Raw genomic sequence first — 17,299 nt, 5'->3', positions numbered from 1 at the left:
GAGGCAGACAATGGCAAACTACCTCCAAAGTTTCTTGCCTGAAAAACTTTACAGGGTCGCTGTAAGTCAGCTGTGACTTTATGCTGCTTTCCACCACCATTATACATACAGTCTATGTCATTTGTATGTGTGATATGGATTTAACATATAATGCTATTTTGTTGTCACACAAATAATGTTGGATAAGGCATACATTGTATGGGAAAAACAGTTGGGGCACAGAAATAGAAAAAATCATGCAACGCTAAATAACCAGGGGTACCATTTGCATAAGGAGAAGCAAAGTTAAAATGGGGACTTTCAGGTAGAAACTGCAGGGGTGAGAATTGCAAACATATGCAACATGCAAAGGTCTATAACTTTCCCATTTGCTTGGATGATGATTAAAAAGGATGTCACATTGTCTGCCCAAAGCCACTGCAAAACCCTGGAAACCCTGGCCTCCACACGGACTCTCACACAAGGAAGGTAAAAAAAAAATAAAAAATAAAAGGAGGACATGGGTCACACATGAACGACATTATGTGCAATCAGGTATACGCGCATAGGCTCAGTGAGCCAACAGCCTTTGGAGCCATTGAGGTGAAGGCAGGCCTGGTTGCCCAATCCTGATTTCCCCTCTTAATGTATTCATCTCTAGGCAGATGAATGAATGAAAAAGGTTTCTGGCTTTGAGGGTAGCTTGTTCATCCATCCTTCAGAGATAACAAAATTGATCAGAAAGGGGAGGGTGGAATTAGAGAGAGCCAGTATGGTGTGATGTAGTAATTAGAAATGCGAACTTGGATGTTTTCCAGACGCTGATTTTCTTGGGAGTTGATCCACAAGCACCGGAACCGGTTTGGGCAGAGTGCTTCTAGATGTCGCACACACTCATCCTAAGCTACCCCACAGAGCTATTGTTGTGAGGGTAAAATGGGAGAGATTTATGTCAGCTGCTATGGGTTCCAATTGGGGAGAAAAGTGGGCTATAGATGAAGTGAGTCAGCGTGGCTAGGAGCAGTGGACTCTAATCTGGAGAAGTGGGTTTGGTTCCCCTCTCCTTCACACAAGTGGCAGACTCTTATTCGGTGAAATGGATTTGTTTCCCTACTCCTGCACATGAAGCATGCTGATTGACCTTGGCCTAGAATTACTGCAGTCCTTTCAGAACTCTTTCAGGCCCACCTACCTCACAAGGTGTCTGTTGGGGAGAGAGGAAGGGAAAGGAGCTTGTAAGCCACCTTGGGTCTCCTTATAGGAGAGAAAGGCAGGGTATGAATCCAAACTCCTCCTCCTCAATAAATAAATGTCGAATTACATTGTAGAACCTTTTCTTCTTTTATGTTAACATTTCTCAAAATAGGCCTTTCCAGAAGTTTTTGCTATTTATTTGAGCAAATGTGAAACAGGCCTTTGCTCTACTTTTGATTTTCTTAAAAAAAAATAGGCTTAGTGTAACTCACACCTGGAATGGATCCACTTTTTAAAAATAAATGGGGAAGGGGGAATTAGCATTATGCCACATTTGGAGCAGAGGCCTCCGTTTCATCCCTTCTTGCTTCACCGTAATGATTTAACTCAACATGTAGCTTTTTATCAAATTGGCATTAGTCAGCAATCGTTTGAAAGCCGGTCATCCCAAGGTACATAATTACAGAGTGGGCTTGCCGGGCCCCTCATATTTAGCAAGTCATGGTTGAGTAACGCTGTTTCTTCTTAATAACTCTTTTCTTAACAGCAGCAAAGACAAGACTAATCTCAAGGCCAAGGTGGCTGAGAAAAGCTCCCTGCATGTGATTGCACTATATATTTCATGAGGAACATATGATCTTAGATTCCCAGCTAAACAAATATTTTAGTCTGCACTTCAAGCCATTTGCTTTGTGGGGCCAGATGGCTTGCTTGCAAAAAAGAGAAGACTTTCCAGGTGAAAGTTTCTTTCTTTTTCTTTGGAGTGAGTACTAACAATTGGTATAACTGAATGTCTTCACCTGGCTCTGAAATTGAGTGTGCCCACCTCCTGGCAAGGCCTGGGGCAATCCCAGGATTACTGCTGATCTCCAGACTCCAGAGATCAGTTCTCCTGGGAAAAATGACAGTTTTGGAAGGCAGACTTTATAACTGAGCCTTCCCCTGCCCACCCACTGAATTTCTCTTACTTCCCCAAATTCCCACCCTCCCCAGGCTTTACTCAAAGGTTTCCAGGAATTTCCCAACCCAGAACTGGCAACCCTAAATGAACAGGAACTACTTTCCATGCACTTTAGTGATTGGCTGCAAGTGGATCTTGTCAGTTCACACAGTAAAATCCAGCAGCGAAGTGCATTGAAAGCAGGTTGAGAGCAGCATTGAAAGCAGGTTGAGAGCAGGTTGAGAGCATTTCAGCATGTGTGAAAGAACCCAGGATCTGAAAAATTTGATGTTCCTTGTTGCCACTTCTTCTGGATCTAGCTAGCAGAAGATGCTAATAACCTACTATAACAGCTTGGTGGTGGAGACTGTTTTTGTTGTTGAAAAAGGTACAAAGAGGAGAAGCTAAATACCCTTTCTCAATGGGTTTTCCTCTTTATATCAGAGCTTTTGTGGTTTTGTCCATTAAAACAAAAAAATATCTGAGGAAGTGGTGGCAAACCTTTGGCACTCCAGATGTTATGGACTACAATTCCCATCAGCCCCTGCCAGCATGGACTATTGGCCATGCTGGCAGGGGCTGATAAAATTATAATCAACAATCCGCTTATCTGGAAGTATAAAAGTTCCATAATATAACATGTTGATAGTTCACTGACATCCTTCAAAATCTCTGTATTTCTGCAGTGTTAGTATCATGGATTTTTGGCTGCCCCATTGAATGTTGGAGTCCGTTGGCATGAACTGTACATAATTAGCCTGAGCTAAACACCCTTCCTCAATGGATCTTGCTCTTTATATCAGAGCCCTTCTCATTTCATCCAGTAAAACAAAAATTCCTGAGGAGAATTATCATAGTATGTGTAACTCGTTGATAGTTCATTGACATCCTTCAGGAACCCTTTATTTTTGCAATGTTGGCATCATGGATTTTTGCCCTCCGTGTTGAATATTGTAGCCACTTGGCATGAACTGTAAACAAGTAGCCCATCTCTTTACTTACTTGCTTACTGTATTTTTTTTCTCCACAAACCCCTGCACCTTACTGTAAATCGATGAAAACTGAGGCAAATCAATGAAAACCGAGACAAATTTTTCACTGAAAAAATCGATGAAAACCGAAACCGATGAAAACTGAAGGCAATAAAAACTGAGGTTCCACTGTACATCCATAGTCCCTTTCTCTTTATAAAGCACCTTCCTGAACTATTGTGTTACGGCATGGTAATGTTCCTTTACCGAAAAATTATTCTGCTCCAGAAAGTTTCACATAATTTGTGAAATGGCAGGAGCGCGGGAGCCTTCCTGATATCCTCAGGCAGGCCATTCCAGAAGGTGGGGGCCACATGTGTGTATAGTCGTTGCTGATCTCTCTAGTTTACAGGATGACACCTGTACAAGGCCTTGAATGGATGAGATGAACGAAGTTGTCATGGGGGCACATGAGGAAAGGCAGTCATGCAGATATGAGGCTCCAAGTGCAGGACTTTGTACATGCTAGTCCAGTGATGGCAAACCTTTTTGAGACCGAGTGCCCAAATTGCAACCCAATTCCCACTTATTTATCTCAAAGTGCCAACCCGGCAATTTAACCTGAATGCTGAGGTTTTAGTTTAGAAAAAAACGGTTGGCTCCCTCTTCCTCTGCCCCCACCCACTCGAGGCAGCGAGGACCAGATCTGCTCTAACCTCCAGCAATCCGATCGCGCAGCTCATGTGCCTCTCTGGCATCTCTGCCTCCTCTCTCACGCCCACCCTCGGGACAGCAGCCACCGAACACAGGCACCAGGCACGACTTGGCCAGCCCGAGCGAGTCCTCCTGCCCACCGCCAGTGCGGCATGTATGGGTGCTCAGTGGCTCAGGCCAGCCTAGATGTGTGTGTGCTATTGTGTGTGTGGGGGGGGGGTGATTTTTCTGCTCCACATGATGAACTCTGTGTGCGTGTGCCCACAGAGAGGGCTCCGAGTGCCACCTCTGGCACCCGTGCCATAGGTTCGCCATCACTGTGCTAGTCAGTACCTTGAATTGAACCTGGTAGTAATAGGCAGGCAGTTGAATGACTGCAGAATGGATTTAATATACATACCCAGTCTAGCTCCTGGTAATACCCAAACTGCAGCATTTTGTACTGACTGGAACTTGGGTTGACTTCAAGGGCAGTTGCGTGTGGAGGACCTTGCAACATTCTAATCTTGATGTTGCTGTGGCATGGACCCAAGTAGCTAGATTGGCTGAGTCAAGGTAGAAGGCTATCTTTAAACAGTGTCATGGTTAGGAGTGTGGAGGTGGGCTTGAGCCCTGGGTGCCACTTCCTAGGGGTAAACTTTAAGGCTGTGCTCCCCCAACTGTGCCCCCATCCACTTGGAGATCAGGGCAGAGGTGCAACTGAATGTGGCTTGCTGACCCCAATCTCCGTGTAGAAATCAGGCACGGCCAGCTGGGCTCATCCCACCCCCCATTTCATGTGATGTTTGGGAGGGGGACCAGCCAGATGCCGCACTCCAGTCTCCATGTGGAGGTCAGAGAGCCAGGCTCAGACTAAGCACAGAGAGGCTGTCAACTCTACATTTATACTGCTGACTCCATCCCCAAGCTCCACCTCAGGTATCAACCTGCAGCCGATAGCCCCCCATGCTCAATCTGAGGCTTGTCTCAGCCAGGCGTAAACGGGTCCCCCAACCTCCACTTGGAGATCGGGGTGAGACAACCTGCCTGGCCCCACTCCCCAACTCCACATGGAGATGGGGGGGGTGGGAGTGGCATCTTGAGAGGCACCAAACTCCCAATCTCCATGTGAAGATTGGGGGGCAGGGTGAGTGGGGTGGAGGGTGTGGCACTTATGTAAGCCCCATGCACTGTTTTTTAAAACTATGCCCTTGTCTTGAAAGAAATGGAACTGGAAGTGTTTAAGTAACTGTACTTTTGGGACATTTTTAGTAAGGTGTAGGTAGTAAGGTCCTGAAAGGAAGAGTTCCTAGAGTCACTTTTCTTTGAATTCTGCCCCCCCAAAAATATGGAGTAGATGTTTCACCCCAATGGTGTTTTCAAAACCTGGGCAGCCCATCACTCCCTTTTTCAGTAAGTTGTTTCTGTTTCTATGCCTACCTTCAAATGTATACTTTATTGCTGCAGCCCTAACACGGTTCTGCTTTGTGCTTGTGCTTAGGGGCATCCTGCTCCTTGAAAAATAGGAATAACCCAGTCAGGATGAAAAAAAAAAATTCTGTACACACAGAATGGCTGAAGTAGTTCGAAGTTATTGAAGTCCTGAGATAATGCAGGGATTTGAGGGGAGGGAAATGAGTGTGTATGTGTGTTTCATGAGCAGATAGAAAATAATTAGGCAGAAATTTTCCCGCCTAAGCATGTGAAACTCATTTTTTTTCTCTCAAGATGAATATTTTCTTCTCTACAACTTATTGTATTAAGTATCTTTGTTGGGGGTTTTTTCTCTCCAAAAGACGATGGATTCGGATGAATCAGGACTGAATTAATAATGTCTTTAGAAGAACTCTGCATCCGACAGACCATTTTAATCAGCGCTTGGCATCCGTCACAATGTCGTACAATTTGTTTGGGGTTCGAGTCCCTGGGCACTTTTGAGACAGAACTGAATTGCTCATTAAAAAAAAAGAAGAAGTTCTGAACGTTTTCCAAATCTCAGCTCTGTTTCCTTTTAGACACACCTAAGCCACCCACCGAGGACACATTCATCCTCTCTGATGAATACGGGAGTTCGACAAGGTTGAAAAGATCCCCCATTAAAAGCGAGAAAGGCGGAAGCTTGAATGTGGAGACTCTGGTTGTGGCTGACAAGAAAATGTTGGAGAAACACAGTAAGGAGAATGTCACCACATACATCTTAACAGTGATGAACATGGTAAGAATGGGTGTTGCTGGCGGGAGAACATGACTTCAGCTTTCTATGTGTTTGTAGGAAAGAGAGTGCTAAATTTATTTATTTATATTTTATTTATTTATTTATTTATTCGATTTGGTAAACCGCCCTACCCCCAAAGGGCTCAGAGTGATTGCTGGCAATAAATATAACAATACAATAAAAACAAATCGAATAACCCAGTTAAAATACAAAACCTTAAAACTATAAAACTTCACGACAGCAGTAGTAGCCTTCAATAAATAATTTGATTAATAATAGAAGGCGTCTGGCACCCCAACCCCAGTGATCAAACCCTGGGAAGGGAGAGTTGGCAGATGGTCCAATAGATAGCCAGTGTGCAGGACTGGCCATGCTGGCAGGGGCTGATGGGATTTGTAGTCCATGAACATCTGGAGAGCCGCAGGTTGCAGACCCCTGGTCTAGACCAGCATACTCTTTCACAAGGTGGTTAACCAATGGATTGGGAAAGCAAACAAAAGGGCCAACAAACCAAGCTCCAAAGATGTCTGATTATGGTCCTTTCTGCACAACCAAAATACAATGTTTGGAGGCAGGAAATAAAATGTTCCCTCCGTGGAGTTTTGCATGGTTTCCCCCCCAAAAAACCCTTCAAAGACACAACCCTTAGAACATGGCAGCACAAGGTTTTGAAGAGTTGTAGCATCAGATCCACGAATCTGTTTTAAAAAGGAACAACCACAAAATAGTGGCCAGCAATTGTTGTGGGGGGGGGGGGGGGGAATGTGGACAAGCCTGGGGGAGGCGGGGAGATAGAAAACATTTTGCAAATGTTTTGCAAACATTTTCAGGGATCTGTGCAGAAATGACCTATCTCCTGACAGTACAATAAGAACATAAGAACATAAGAACATAAGAACATAAGAACATAAGAACATAAGAACAAGCCAGCTGGATCAGACCAGAGTCCATCTAGTCCAGCTCTCTGCTACTCACAGTGGCCCACCAGGTGCCTTTGGGAGCTCACATGTAGGATGTGAAAGCAATGGCCTTCTGCGGCTATTGCTCCCGAGCACCTGGACTGTTAATAAAAGTTAGTTGGGTTGATTCTGATTAAGGATCTATGAGGCCTGCCTCATTTCACCTCCAGGGCTCATCAACTCCTTGGGCCTGCAAAAGCCTGAAGAAAGCTAGAAAGGACAGGTCAAAGCATGGGCATGATACCATCCCAAAGCAGTCATGTCATTTATTTTATTGTAAAATGTTCATAAAGTCTCAAGATGACCTTTGTGATATCTTCTTAAAATCATAAGTGCACATTTTTCCAATATAAACTTCCAATCCTATTTGTCCTCTGATATCACGGCACTGGTGTTATACGTATAAATTCATATTAATTCCTGTACAAATGATGTACAGAACTTGTGCAATGCACGCTTGCAGTACAAATTGATCTACAGATCCCACATTCAACAGCAGAAAATGGAATCGGTTCACTCAAAGAAAGGAAATCCAACACTCTTCCTCACCCATGTCCAAGACAGAGGGTTTACAGGTCTTTTATTTTTCCAGAAGTTACTTTAAACCCAACTTTCAACATGCCACGAAAAGCCAAGAGTTCACATACCCCTATTAGAAGGAACTGCAAGAAAAGGTATCCCTGAAAGGACTTTCAATGATCTCATTTCTTCTTCAGCTGGTTTATATTTGCCAGCCTATGTATTCCTCACACTCTCTTCTTTAGGAAATGTCATGTGCTAAATTCGCTAGTTGAAGGGATACAGCCCGTCTAATCTTTTTCACTTAAGCGGAACTCTTTTATCCCTTACACAGAGTTTACATCTGTATCTCATAAGCGTGGCTTTGCTCTGTCCAACACATACTCTCTTTAGGGGAAATCAGAGCTAATTTATCATGTAGTAGCTAATAATAAAAGTTAGGCTTTCGAACTGCATGCTGGCTCTCACCCAGGAGCTGCTAAATTATCAGCAAAGTCCTTCCACCTGGTTTCCTTCCTGCACTCTCCCCATTGACAAAGAACAGAGGAAATGATTTATTCGTTTTAATTAGACAACTTTTCCTCCTTTGAAGATCCATTCCCCTTTTTTTTGCTTCTGGTGAATGATCGGGATTTGGTTAAGTGCCCCATCCATCCGTTACCTCTTGCATTGGAGATAAACTCATCTAATTTCATGGACGGGGGAAAGGGGAAGAGTTGTAATTCTTTAGCTTAATATTAGACAGTTTAGCTGAGGGTTCCATTAATTCTGTGCCAAGTCATAATCCTCAAAACCTTCCAACTGCTTTTTGCACATGGTGCAAAGATGATTTGGGGGATGTTGTCACTTATTATTTATTATTTCCAGAGCACCTACATCAACTCGGCAGGGTGCGTAAAACAAAAGTCCTCCAAAATTAATCTGAGCCTTGCATTGCTATCCAAGCTGATGCACCTCCCTTATTGGGACCTTGAAAGCTTCAATCACTGTGAATAACAAGAGGCAGTATGGATTATGGGAAATGTAGTTTTCTTAGAGCATATCTGGTACTCTTGGGGATCAGGTGTTCAGAACTCAGGCACCTTGGGGCAGGGGAAAAACTACATTTCCAGGTACTTAGAATAGTAACACCGAGCAGACTTGCGGGGGCAGGGGAAGCTTGGGAGGATGGGTGGTGATTGGATTAAGGATACAGCCCAAATTCAGAATTGGCTTAGGGGAAAATAGCCATTTTCAGATGTTTATGATATCCATTTGAGGAACCGAATTTCAAATCAAGTCAAGAAGAATAGTACATCAACTGTTATTGCAGTTTTTATCAGGGGTCCTTCAAAATTAATCTTTGGCTTTGATAACATAATGACTGCTGCCTTTGAACTGGGCTGTTTATTTCCTTTCCAAGGATTCTACAAGACTCAGATTGCATCAGAGATGTAGGTGTGCCAAAACAGTGGCCTTTTTATTCCCAAAGGTGACATACATATCCCATTTACTGTTTTGTTCCTTGAGAAGTTGCTAGAAGAAATACAATGGATTCTAGGAACCATGGGGTATTAAGGACACCCACTGGGGGGGGGTAACCCCTCCCGCATTTCTTCCACCCTTGGTCCAGGGAGTTGTTTCTGTGTGCCAACAGCCAATGTAAGCAATGATGAAGCCACAGTCAGTTCTTCTTTGCCTAAATGCTCAAAAATTCTCTGAGTTCTGTACAAATTCTGTACATTGAAATCAGATGACCTTAATTCACCTATGCTAGAACCTAAACAAATGTTTTAGTGTTAAGCACTTAACTGGATTAGGAGCTTTAAAAAAATCTGCATGCTTCCACTTAAGATGATACTGCTACATTACTCAAACCATATGCTAACAGACGGTATTAATTTATGATGCCAGATGATCTTTGGACTATCATATACCTTCCTCATTGTTGGTCTCTTTCTTCCCCTTCAGACAGAACCTCATAGTTTTGGCCAGTACTGGCTGACTGCAGGTATAAGTCCCTCTTTGAGGTACCCGTTCACGCTTACCTTGCCATTAACTTCATTTGCCCTCAGTAATACATTGTGATGATCACTGTAATGATAACTTCAAAGGGTAACCAACCACCAGGTGGGGGCTGGAGATCTCCTAAAATTACAACTGATCTCCAAACTACAGTGGTCAGTCCCCTGGGGAAAAAAATGACTGCTTCAGAATGGTGAACACTATGGTGTTGTCCCCCACTGAGGCTTTTACCTTCCCCAAAACCAGCCCTTCCCAGGCTTCATCTCAAATCTCCAGGAATTTCCCATCCCAGAGTTGGCATCTCCCTAACTTCATGATTTTCAGGAACAGAGTTGGAAAGGAACAGAGATAGAATGGCACCAAAGCAAGAGTTGATCAGGGCTGAAAAAACTGGTGGACCAGTGTGAAAGAGATAAGGCACTGGGAAAAGGTTTGGGGAATATTTCAAATGCCACCCTGCCTCCTGCAATAAAGCTATATATATTTTTGTACTCTGAAAATAAAGCATTCTTGCTATCAAGCATTCATGGCAGATCTCAAAAGAAGAGCCAGTGTTGTATCGAGGTTAGAATGCTGGACTAAGACCAGAGAGTCTGGTTCAAATTCCTGCTTAGCCACAAAGCTCAATGTGTGACCCAGCAACAGTCATTATTTTTTTATCAGGGAATTGAAGATCTGTTACTGCAGGCAAGCACCATTGAAAAATAGTGCTCAACTAATGACCTACACTATCTGCAGCTGTATTCCAGGGTAATTTTGAGACCCAACAGACCTCAACAGTGTCTTTGTGAACTGAGAATGAACCCTAAAAACACTCCCTAAATCCTCTGCAACACACAGGAATTCCATTAAGACATGGAGAAGTTCTTCAGCAGGAAAACCAATACCGAAACCATTCTTTGAAGCCATGATGTTTCAAATCTGCCAACGTATGCTATAATTTCCCCCCAGTTTACTCATTTGTAAGCCCCATTGAAGTTAATGAAACTTCCTTGTACACAAGTGCTGCCCCCCCCCCCCCGCAACATCCCGTCTAAAACAAGTCAAAAGTAAGGTATGCTATACACACAAAAAGGCCAAAGAAACAAGATGTTCTCAAGAAGCTTCTGAGTAGACCCTTACTCGCAAGCAAGTTTTTATTCACAAGCAAGTCAAGGCAACTGGCTCACTGTGGAAGGAGCTGATTCTTACAAGTCAAGAGAACCACCAAAAAAGAAGAAGACGAAGAAGCTGAGAAGAAGCAGAAGCAGAAGCAGAAGAGGAGGAGGAGGGTGGAGGAGGAGAAGGAGGGAGGAGGTGGTGGTGATGATGGTGGTTTTCGATTTATACCCTGCCTTGATCTCCTTTTAAAGCTTAAAAATTCCTTTCCCCACAACAGGGAACTGTAACTAGTCCAAGGCCACTTAGAGCAGCAGAGATACAATCAGATAAAAGTCTGCTGCTCATGTGGAGGAGTAGGGAATCAAACCAGGTTCTCTAGATTAGACTCCATAGCTTTTAACCACCAAACCTTGATGGCTCTATCAAGAGGTAGAGGCAAAACCTTAGGAGGGTGGAGTTTGGGGAGGAGCAGGATGTCAGTTGGGTATGCAATAGAGTCCATCCTCCAAAGTTGCCATTTCCTCCAGAAAAACAGATCTCTGTATGCTGGGAATCAGTTTTAATTCCTGGCAGTATACCTCTGCTTTATCATCACTGCAATCCTGCAAAGTAGGACTAGGCAGAGACAAAATGCCTGACCCAAAGCAACCAGTGGTGAGGAGGGAGTTGAATCTGGGTCTCTCCAGGACTGGTTCAACACAACCACCACACCACATTGACATGCTGCAATTTTGATTTATTTATTTCATTAATATCCCACTTTTCCCCCTCCAATGAGGATCCAAAGTAGCACATCTGTGATGAGATGCGGGGCCCCATGGAATGGTTCACACTAACTGCAGCTTATTTCTTGCCTAAAAACCAAGGCTCATTCCGCACATGCAGAATAATGCACTTTCAAACTGCTTTCAGTGCTCTTTGAAGCTGTGCGGAATGGCAAAATCCACTTGCAAACAGTTGTGAAAGTGGTTTGAAAACGCATTATTTTGCATGTGCGGAAGGGGCCCAAGATTCTAAACAAAGGAGGAAAAGGGTAGGAGGACCTGTTCCCAGGCTATACAAAGCATGGGTTGTTTGGTTGTTTTAACTCAGCCTTGATCTACATCAAGCGGTTTCAAAAGCCTTTCACCTGACCATGCAAACAACCTTGATGAACTATAAGAGCTGGCTTTTCTCCTACACACTCTTTAATTTGTTGGAGGAAAGCAACATGGAGCTGTAGTTGTCACTGGTAATTCTCTAACAGACATCAAGGATAAAATGAACAGAAAAAAACCTACTTCAAAGACCAGGGTCTCATTAGTTGGCCCAATGGCGGAAAGTCTCTCTGGAAGGTTGAACGAACGCTGATAATCAAAGATAGTCCCACCAAAATGGAATTTTCCTGGCCAGTCAATTGTCCAGTCCTTCGTTAGGTAATACTTTCTGTTCATGTTGCGGACAGCAAGGTAACTGCTGGACATTTGTAATTCCTGGACTTCAATACTGCGAGCTCCTGCTGGAATGGTAACCACTGGATAATAATCTAAAATAGAAAAAAATATTTCCAGACAAAATCGTATATAAAACCATAGATTTCCAGATAAAACCCACAGCGTTTCCTCTGTAACTAATTTTTATTATTTACAATTTATTGTTTACAAAAACAGGCATTTGGATAGTGATTTGAAGGCCCTTTCCGCACATGAGGAATAATGTACTTTCAATCCACTTTCACAATTGTTTGCAAGTGGATTTTGCTATTCTGCACAGTAAAATCCAGCTGCAAAGTGCATTGAAAGTGCATTGAAAATGCATTATTCTGAATGTGCGGAAGAGGCCTAAGTATTTACGGAGTTCTGCATACATTGTTTTCGATAGGATCCACGTGTCTTTTGAGACTGCATTGCTGTAATTGTTTGCTTCCTGTTTTTTTTCTATGCAGAGAGTCAAACTCAGAAGTTAACCTGACATTGCAACCTTAAACAGAGTCACCCCCTTTCACTGAAACCACTGGGTTCATAGGCTTGGTCAATATCCTAGAAATTCGGTAAAATTCAGATTTATTTGGACATAAAATTATCTGTATGCCTGAATAAGACAAATAATATATTCGGATATACCCAAATATTCGAATATACCCAAAAAATTCAGGTCTGATTTTTTTTGTATTCTTCGGGTTTTTTGCATTGCACCCTGCAGAGGGTGCATTTTTAAAGCTAGTGGCGCCAGAATTTCAGAGTATCATCTGTAGACTGTCCCGATAATACCGTCCGCATTTGGTAACGTTTGGTTCAGGGGGACCAAAGTTATGGACCCTCAAAGGGATAGTTCCCATTTCCTGTTAACTCTGATTGGAAACAACGGAGATACCCCTTTTGGGGGTCCATAATTTTGGCACCCCTTAACCAAATTTCACCAAACTTGGGTGGTATCATTAGGACAGTCTCCAGGTGCTTCTGGCTTTAAAAATATGCTCCCTGCAGGCCAAAATGCAAAAACACCAAAGAATACCCCAAAAAGTCAGAATACCTTGCATTCAGATTTGTTCATAATCTGGCAGGACATATTCAGCCGATATTCGTCTGAATATGCCAGAATTCACCCAGATTTTGGGCAAATCTGGTATTTGTTGCACCCGAATCTCCAAGCCTAGTTCAGAAGGGGTAACTCTGCTTATGATGGCACTGTGACTACGGTGATAACAAAGCAAAGAAGGGACAGTTTTGTTCATTAAACAATTCCAGAGGAAAACATCTCCCTTCAGTAGCTCCATTTCTCTGCTCTAAACTCACTAGGCTGTATTTTTTTAAAGGATAAATGATATTCGAGTTGTAGAACTCCTAATGAAAGTCTCCCAATGAACAACCTTCCTTACCATTTGTTTTGTGCTGGGTCAAGTAATGGCCAGAAAAAAACTTGCATGTTGAATTGTCTCCTTTGCAAACTCCACAAGCATCCAAAACAGCTTTGGATCCGAGCCGACGATCACACCCTACTTGCTACAACAACAACAAAGCATGAATGAAAGACTAATAGGGAATCAAGGGGGTTTTCTCCCCCAATAATGGGGATGGGGGGAGCCATTTCTCCACACTGCCTATCACTTAAAAATGAACTCATAAAGTTGTCTGGTACTGAGTCACTCTATAGTTCAATTCCAACCACATTGACCAGCAGGGACTACTCAAGATCTTCTCCAACCACACTACCTGACAATCTCTTTATTTAAAATACCCAGGATTGAATTTTTGGATTTCAGCATGTAAAGCATACACTGTGTTACTAAGCAATATCCGAGGCACTGTGAGAGAGAAAAAATCAGCTCAAGCTTACTTCACAAATGCCATCGATGCACACATCGTCTCTGTAGAGAGAGCACGGAGTTCCGTCTTTCACTTTGCTGGACATTGCAAAGAAAAAGTCAAAGTCTTCCGCAGTGCAGTACAGTTTGCACCGATCCTCCTCTAAAAAAAACAGAAAGCCATCAAAAACAGCAATGGGGAAAACATTACCACAGACCTTTCCCCATTTCCATGACCAATTTATCTACAGAGACCAATATTCCTTCCCTGCAGCTGAAAGCGTTCACTCTTGCACAACTAGGGAATGACATTTCTGCAACTTTCTTTCACAAGTGACAAGGCAAATTTCTTTCAGTTTTGATGTCTCTTCTTAAAATTTGGTAACGGACCAAGATATCTTTCGGTGTCTCTCAGGACATATCTCTCTGTTTGGCTTCCCTCCAAATACAGATTTTGTAAATGTCAGATATAATCAAGAAGATGATCTTTCCCTGCCTATTTTAGTACAGCTTCTTTCAGTTACGAACATAAGGTACCAGACTAACTTTGCCTCTAGGTATCAAGGAATTTGTAATATAATATGTAATCAACACTGATAAAGGAGGTTTTCTAAGGTAAATTTAGGTTTGAGGAGTGCTCAGATTGGGTGGTTTTAGAAATTCTTTCATATATTTACAGCCATTTAAAACCTGTTGAAAATCATCCTTTTTTAAGAGCGTGGACCAAAATTAGCAGCATCTTACAAAGAACGGAACCAGCACTGTCCACTGTACAGAGTATTAAGCCAGAATCCCAAATAGGCTAACTTGTTCTAACCATATTTTGAAAGCCAGAGTGTAGCAGTACAGAAGTTAAAACCAAGCAGTATATACAATACAGTCAAACAATCAACTTGCACAGTATACCCAGGTGTTAGGAGCATATGTTACATAGCCCTGTTCACCAGTGTGGAATAAAATGCATCAAAGGAAGAGACTGGCATCATTCTCATTGCACTCCACCAACCTCACATTAATGGGCCTCATTGCCCAGACCCTGTGCACATACACATTAAAATTATGCATGGGGTGGATAAAGTAGTTAAAGGGAGTTTTTTTCTCTTCCTTTGCAGTAATAACTCAGGGCACCCAAGGAAGAAGATGGGCAATAGAATCAAGGGAGATGAACAAAAAATACTTGTCTACTCAACAAGTAATCACATGGTGGAATTCACTGCCAGTGGTCACAATGATGGCCACTATTGGACAGAATAATGGAAGACAGGTCCATCAATGCCTAATAGCCACAGTGAGTAAAGGGAACCTCTAAAACCCAGTGCTAGAAGGCAACACCAAAGGACAGCCTGGGAATATGTGCTCTTTTTGTTGGACCAATAGGACAACCAGTGGCCCACTGTGTACAACAGAATGGTGGACTAGATCGCCAGAGGGGCCACTGGTCTGATCCTGCAGTGCTCTTCTTATATTCCGATGATTCCTACACCCTGAGTTATGCATTGTTCATACTGCAACTTATGCTCACTTGTTCTGTTGATGGATGGCCAGCAGGCTGCCATCCCAGATATTTTGGAGTGGCTGGAGGCTGTGGCTGGCTAGTTGGAAAAGAGCAGGTTAAAACTAAATCCATCAAAAATGGAGATCCTCTGACTGGGTTGGGTCAATCCAGTAGAGAGTTTCCAGCTGCAAAGATATGGCGATGCGGCATTATATCCAGACACATTGCCCAACGAGGATGCTTTGGTTCTGCAACAAAAACCATCTGGTACTCCCTGGTCCCAAGGACATGAAATTGGCCTTGACCACAATTGTTTGATCATACTAACCATGGTTAATTTAAGTTTTGAGTGAACTGAGCCATAACCTTATGTGTATCAGGCCCTTGAACATATTAAAATCAGGGGTGGGAGTAGCAAGAGAACCCAGTGTCTTCCTCTTATCCCTTCAACATGGATGGATGTGTGAACAGGGCTCATGTCACATCTCAATGTATATCCATGACACAAAAATATACATTTCATTTCATTTCATAACCTTTATTGGCATAAGACACAACAATATACAAGAGAGAGATAAATCTCATTTCATGCTAACCCTGGATTACCTTCAACTTTCATGTAAGGTTTCCACTTGTAATACCATCCACGGAAAGGCTTGCTGTTATACTCAGCACACTGCTGGGCTCGGAAGTCAGGGCTATTAGATGCACATGGCTGAATATTGCACAGTTGATAAATACGATTTGAACCCTGACAAAACTTTCCACCATACTGAGGCCTATAAAGACAAAAAAAATATCCTTCAGCAAGATTCAACACTAACACCCATTTCCATTCTACCAGTCTGGCCATAGTTTTCCATACTTGTGTCATATACAGGTTGGATTACTGTAGTGTGCTGTACATAGATCTGGGTGATCTTGGGCCAGAAATACTCTCAGCCTGACCTACCTTGTTAAAATAAAGTGGAAAAACCATGTACTCTTGTCTAAATTTCTTGGAAGTATAATAAATACATACAAATTGACAAATCATAACATATAAGGGAGACTGACTGACACACAAGTAACAATGAAAAACTTATACATTGTATGGGACAAATTTGGTGCAAGGAAACAGAAAATTTGCAAAAAAAAACCCCACTGGGTCGATTTATACAAAGGATAAGAAACACAAAATGGGAATGTTGGGGTCTAAATGGGGCAATCCCCTCAAACTTCTTAAATTAAACTGGAGGTTGAGAAAATAGGGCAGAAAGTGGAATGAGGAGCTTACACATACCCCTCTCCATTACCACACTTCAGATAGCAAGACCAAACAGGTATAGTCCATTTCCAGAGATCAAGCTTCAGACCATCCAAAATATAATAAAGTTTAAAATATAAATAAAAAGAATACCCATGGTCAGTTCAAATATTTGGTTAAACAAGGGAACAAAGAAAAGGTGGAAACGTGCTGTCTCTTTTCCCTACGCTCTGTACTTATCCTAAACAATCTTTAAACAAGGCAGGTTTATATTACCTGAAGCTGCAGTAAATGGTTGGAGCTCTGCCTCATTTTCCCTTACTTCGTGGACCAGATGGAGTCCCTAGGTAAGAGTGTAGTCTTTCATGGCTTGTGCCTGTCCAAGATGAAGAGCAAGTGGAAGAATGCTTTTTCTCTATGTCCTGAGAATTTATAATCTACCTTGGGGAATCCATTCTTGGAATTGTTCGCATCCTGCCGACTCAAGAGGAAGAGAATATATTCTAGTATCGTGGCTCTTTCTCTCTGTGTCTGTTTAGGGCCCTTTCCACACGGGTCAATAAACACAAGTCACCCATGTGGTTAAACCAGTGGGCGAGGCAACAATGATGGCCATATATCACAGAAGTAGTCCTGGATTTCAAGGTAGGGTCTCCTGGGGCTGATTACATGATGTGCTCATTCCTCAAACAAGGTGTGC

The 17,299-nt window shown here is 42.7% G+C and overlaps 2 protein-coding genes across 2 annotated transcripts in view; one reads left to right on the top strand and one right to left on the bottom strand.

Annotated features, from left to right (window-relative positions):
• The window catches only part of LOC125443741 (A disintegrin and metalloproteinase with thrombospondin motifs 18-like), a 46,016-nt gene extending 36,479 nt beyond the window's left edge, over positions 1-9,537 (top strand). Inside the window, exons 5-6 of the mRNA XM_048516040.1 lie at positions 5,793-5,992; positions 9,421-9,537. Coding sequence (XP_048371997.1) covers positions 5,793-5,992; positions 9,421-9,537 — 317 coding nt within the window. The remainder of the gene's footprint in view (positions 1-5,792; positions 5,993-9,420) is intronic.
• A 2,214-nt stretch (positions 9,538-11,751) lies between these two features.
• The window catches only part of ADAMTS18 (ADAM metallopeptidase with thrombospondin type 1 motif 18), a 110,485-nt gene continuing 104,937 nt past the window's right edge, over positions 11,752-17,299 (bottom strand). The window contains exons 9-13 of the mRNA XM_048516039.1: positions 15,960-16,132; positions 13,891-14,021; positions 13,433-13,556; positions 11,856-12,100; positions 11,752-11,814 (exon numbers count right to left, since the gene is read on the bottom strand). Of these exons, the coding sequence (XP_048371996.1) occupies positions 11,752-11,814; positions 11,856-12,100; positions 13,433-13,556; positions 13,891-14,021; positions 15,960-16,132 (736 nt within the window). The remainder of the gene's footprint in view (positions 11,815-11,855; positions 12,101-13,432; positions 13,557-13,890; positions 14,022-15,959; positions 16,133-17,299) is intronic.

This window comes from Sphaerodactylus townsendi, linkage group LG14, assembly GCF_021028975.2.
Source record: "Sphaerodactylus townsendi isolate TG3544 linkage group LG14, MPM_Stown_v2.3, whole genome shotgun sequence".
Taxonomy (NCBI): domain Eukaryota; kingdom Metazoa; phylum Chordata; class Lepidosauria; order Squamata; family Sphaerodactylidae; genus Sphaerodactylus; species Sphaerodactylus townsendi.
Note: the sequence above shows the minus strand (reverse complement) of the source record. Positions and strands in the feature narration are given on the sequence as shown.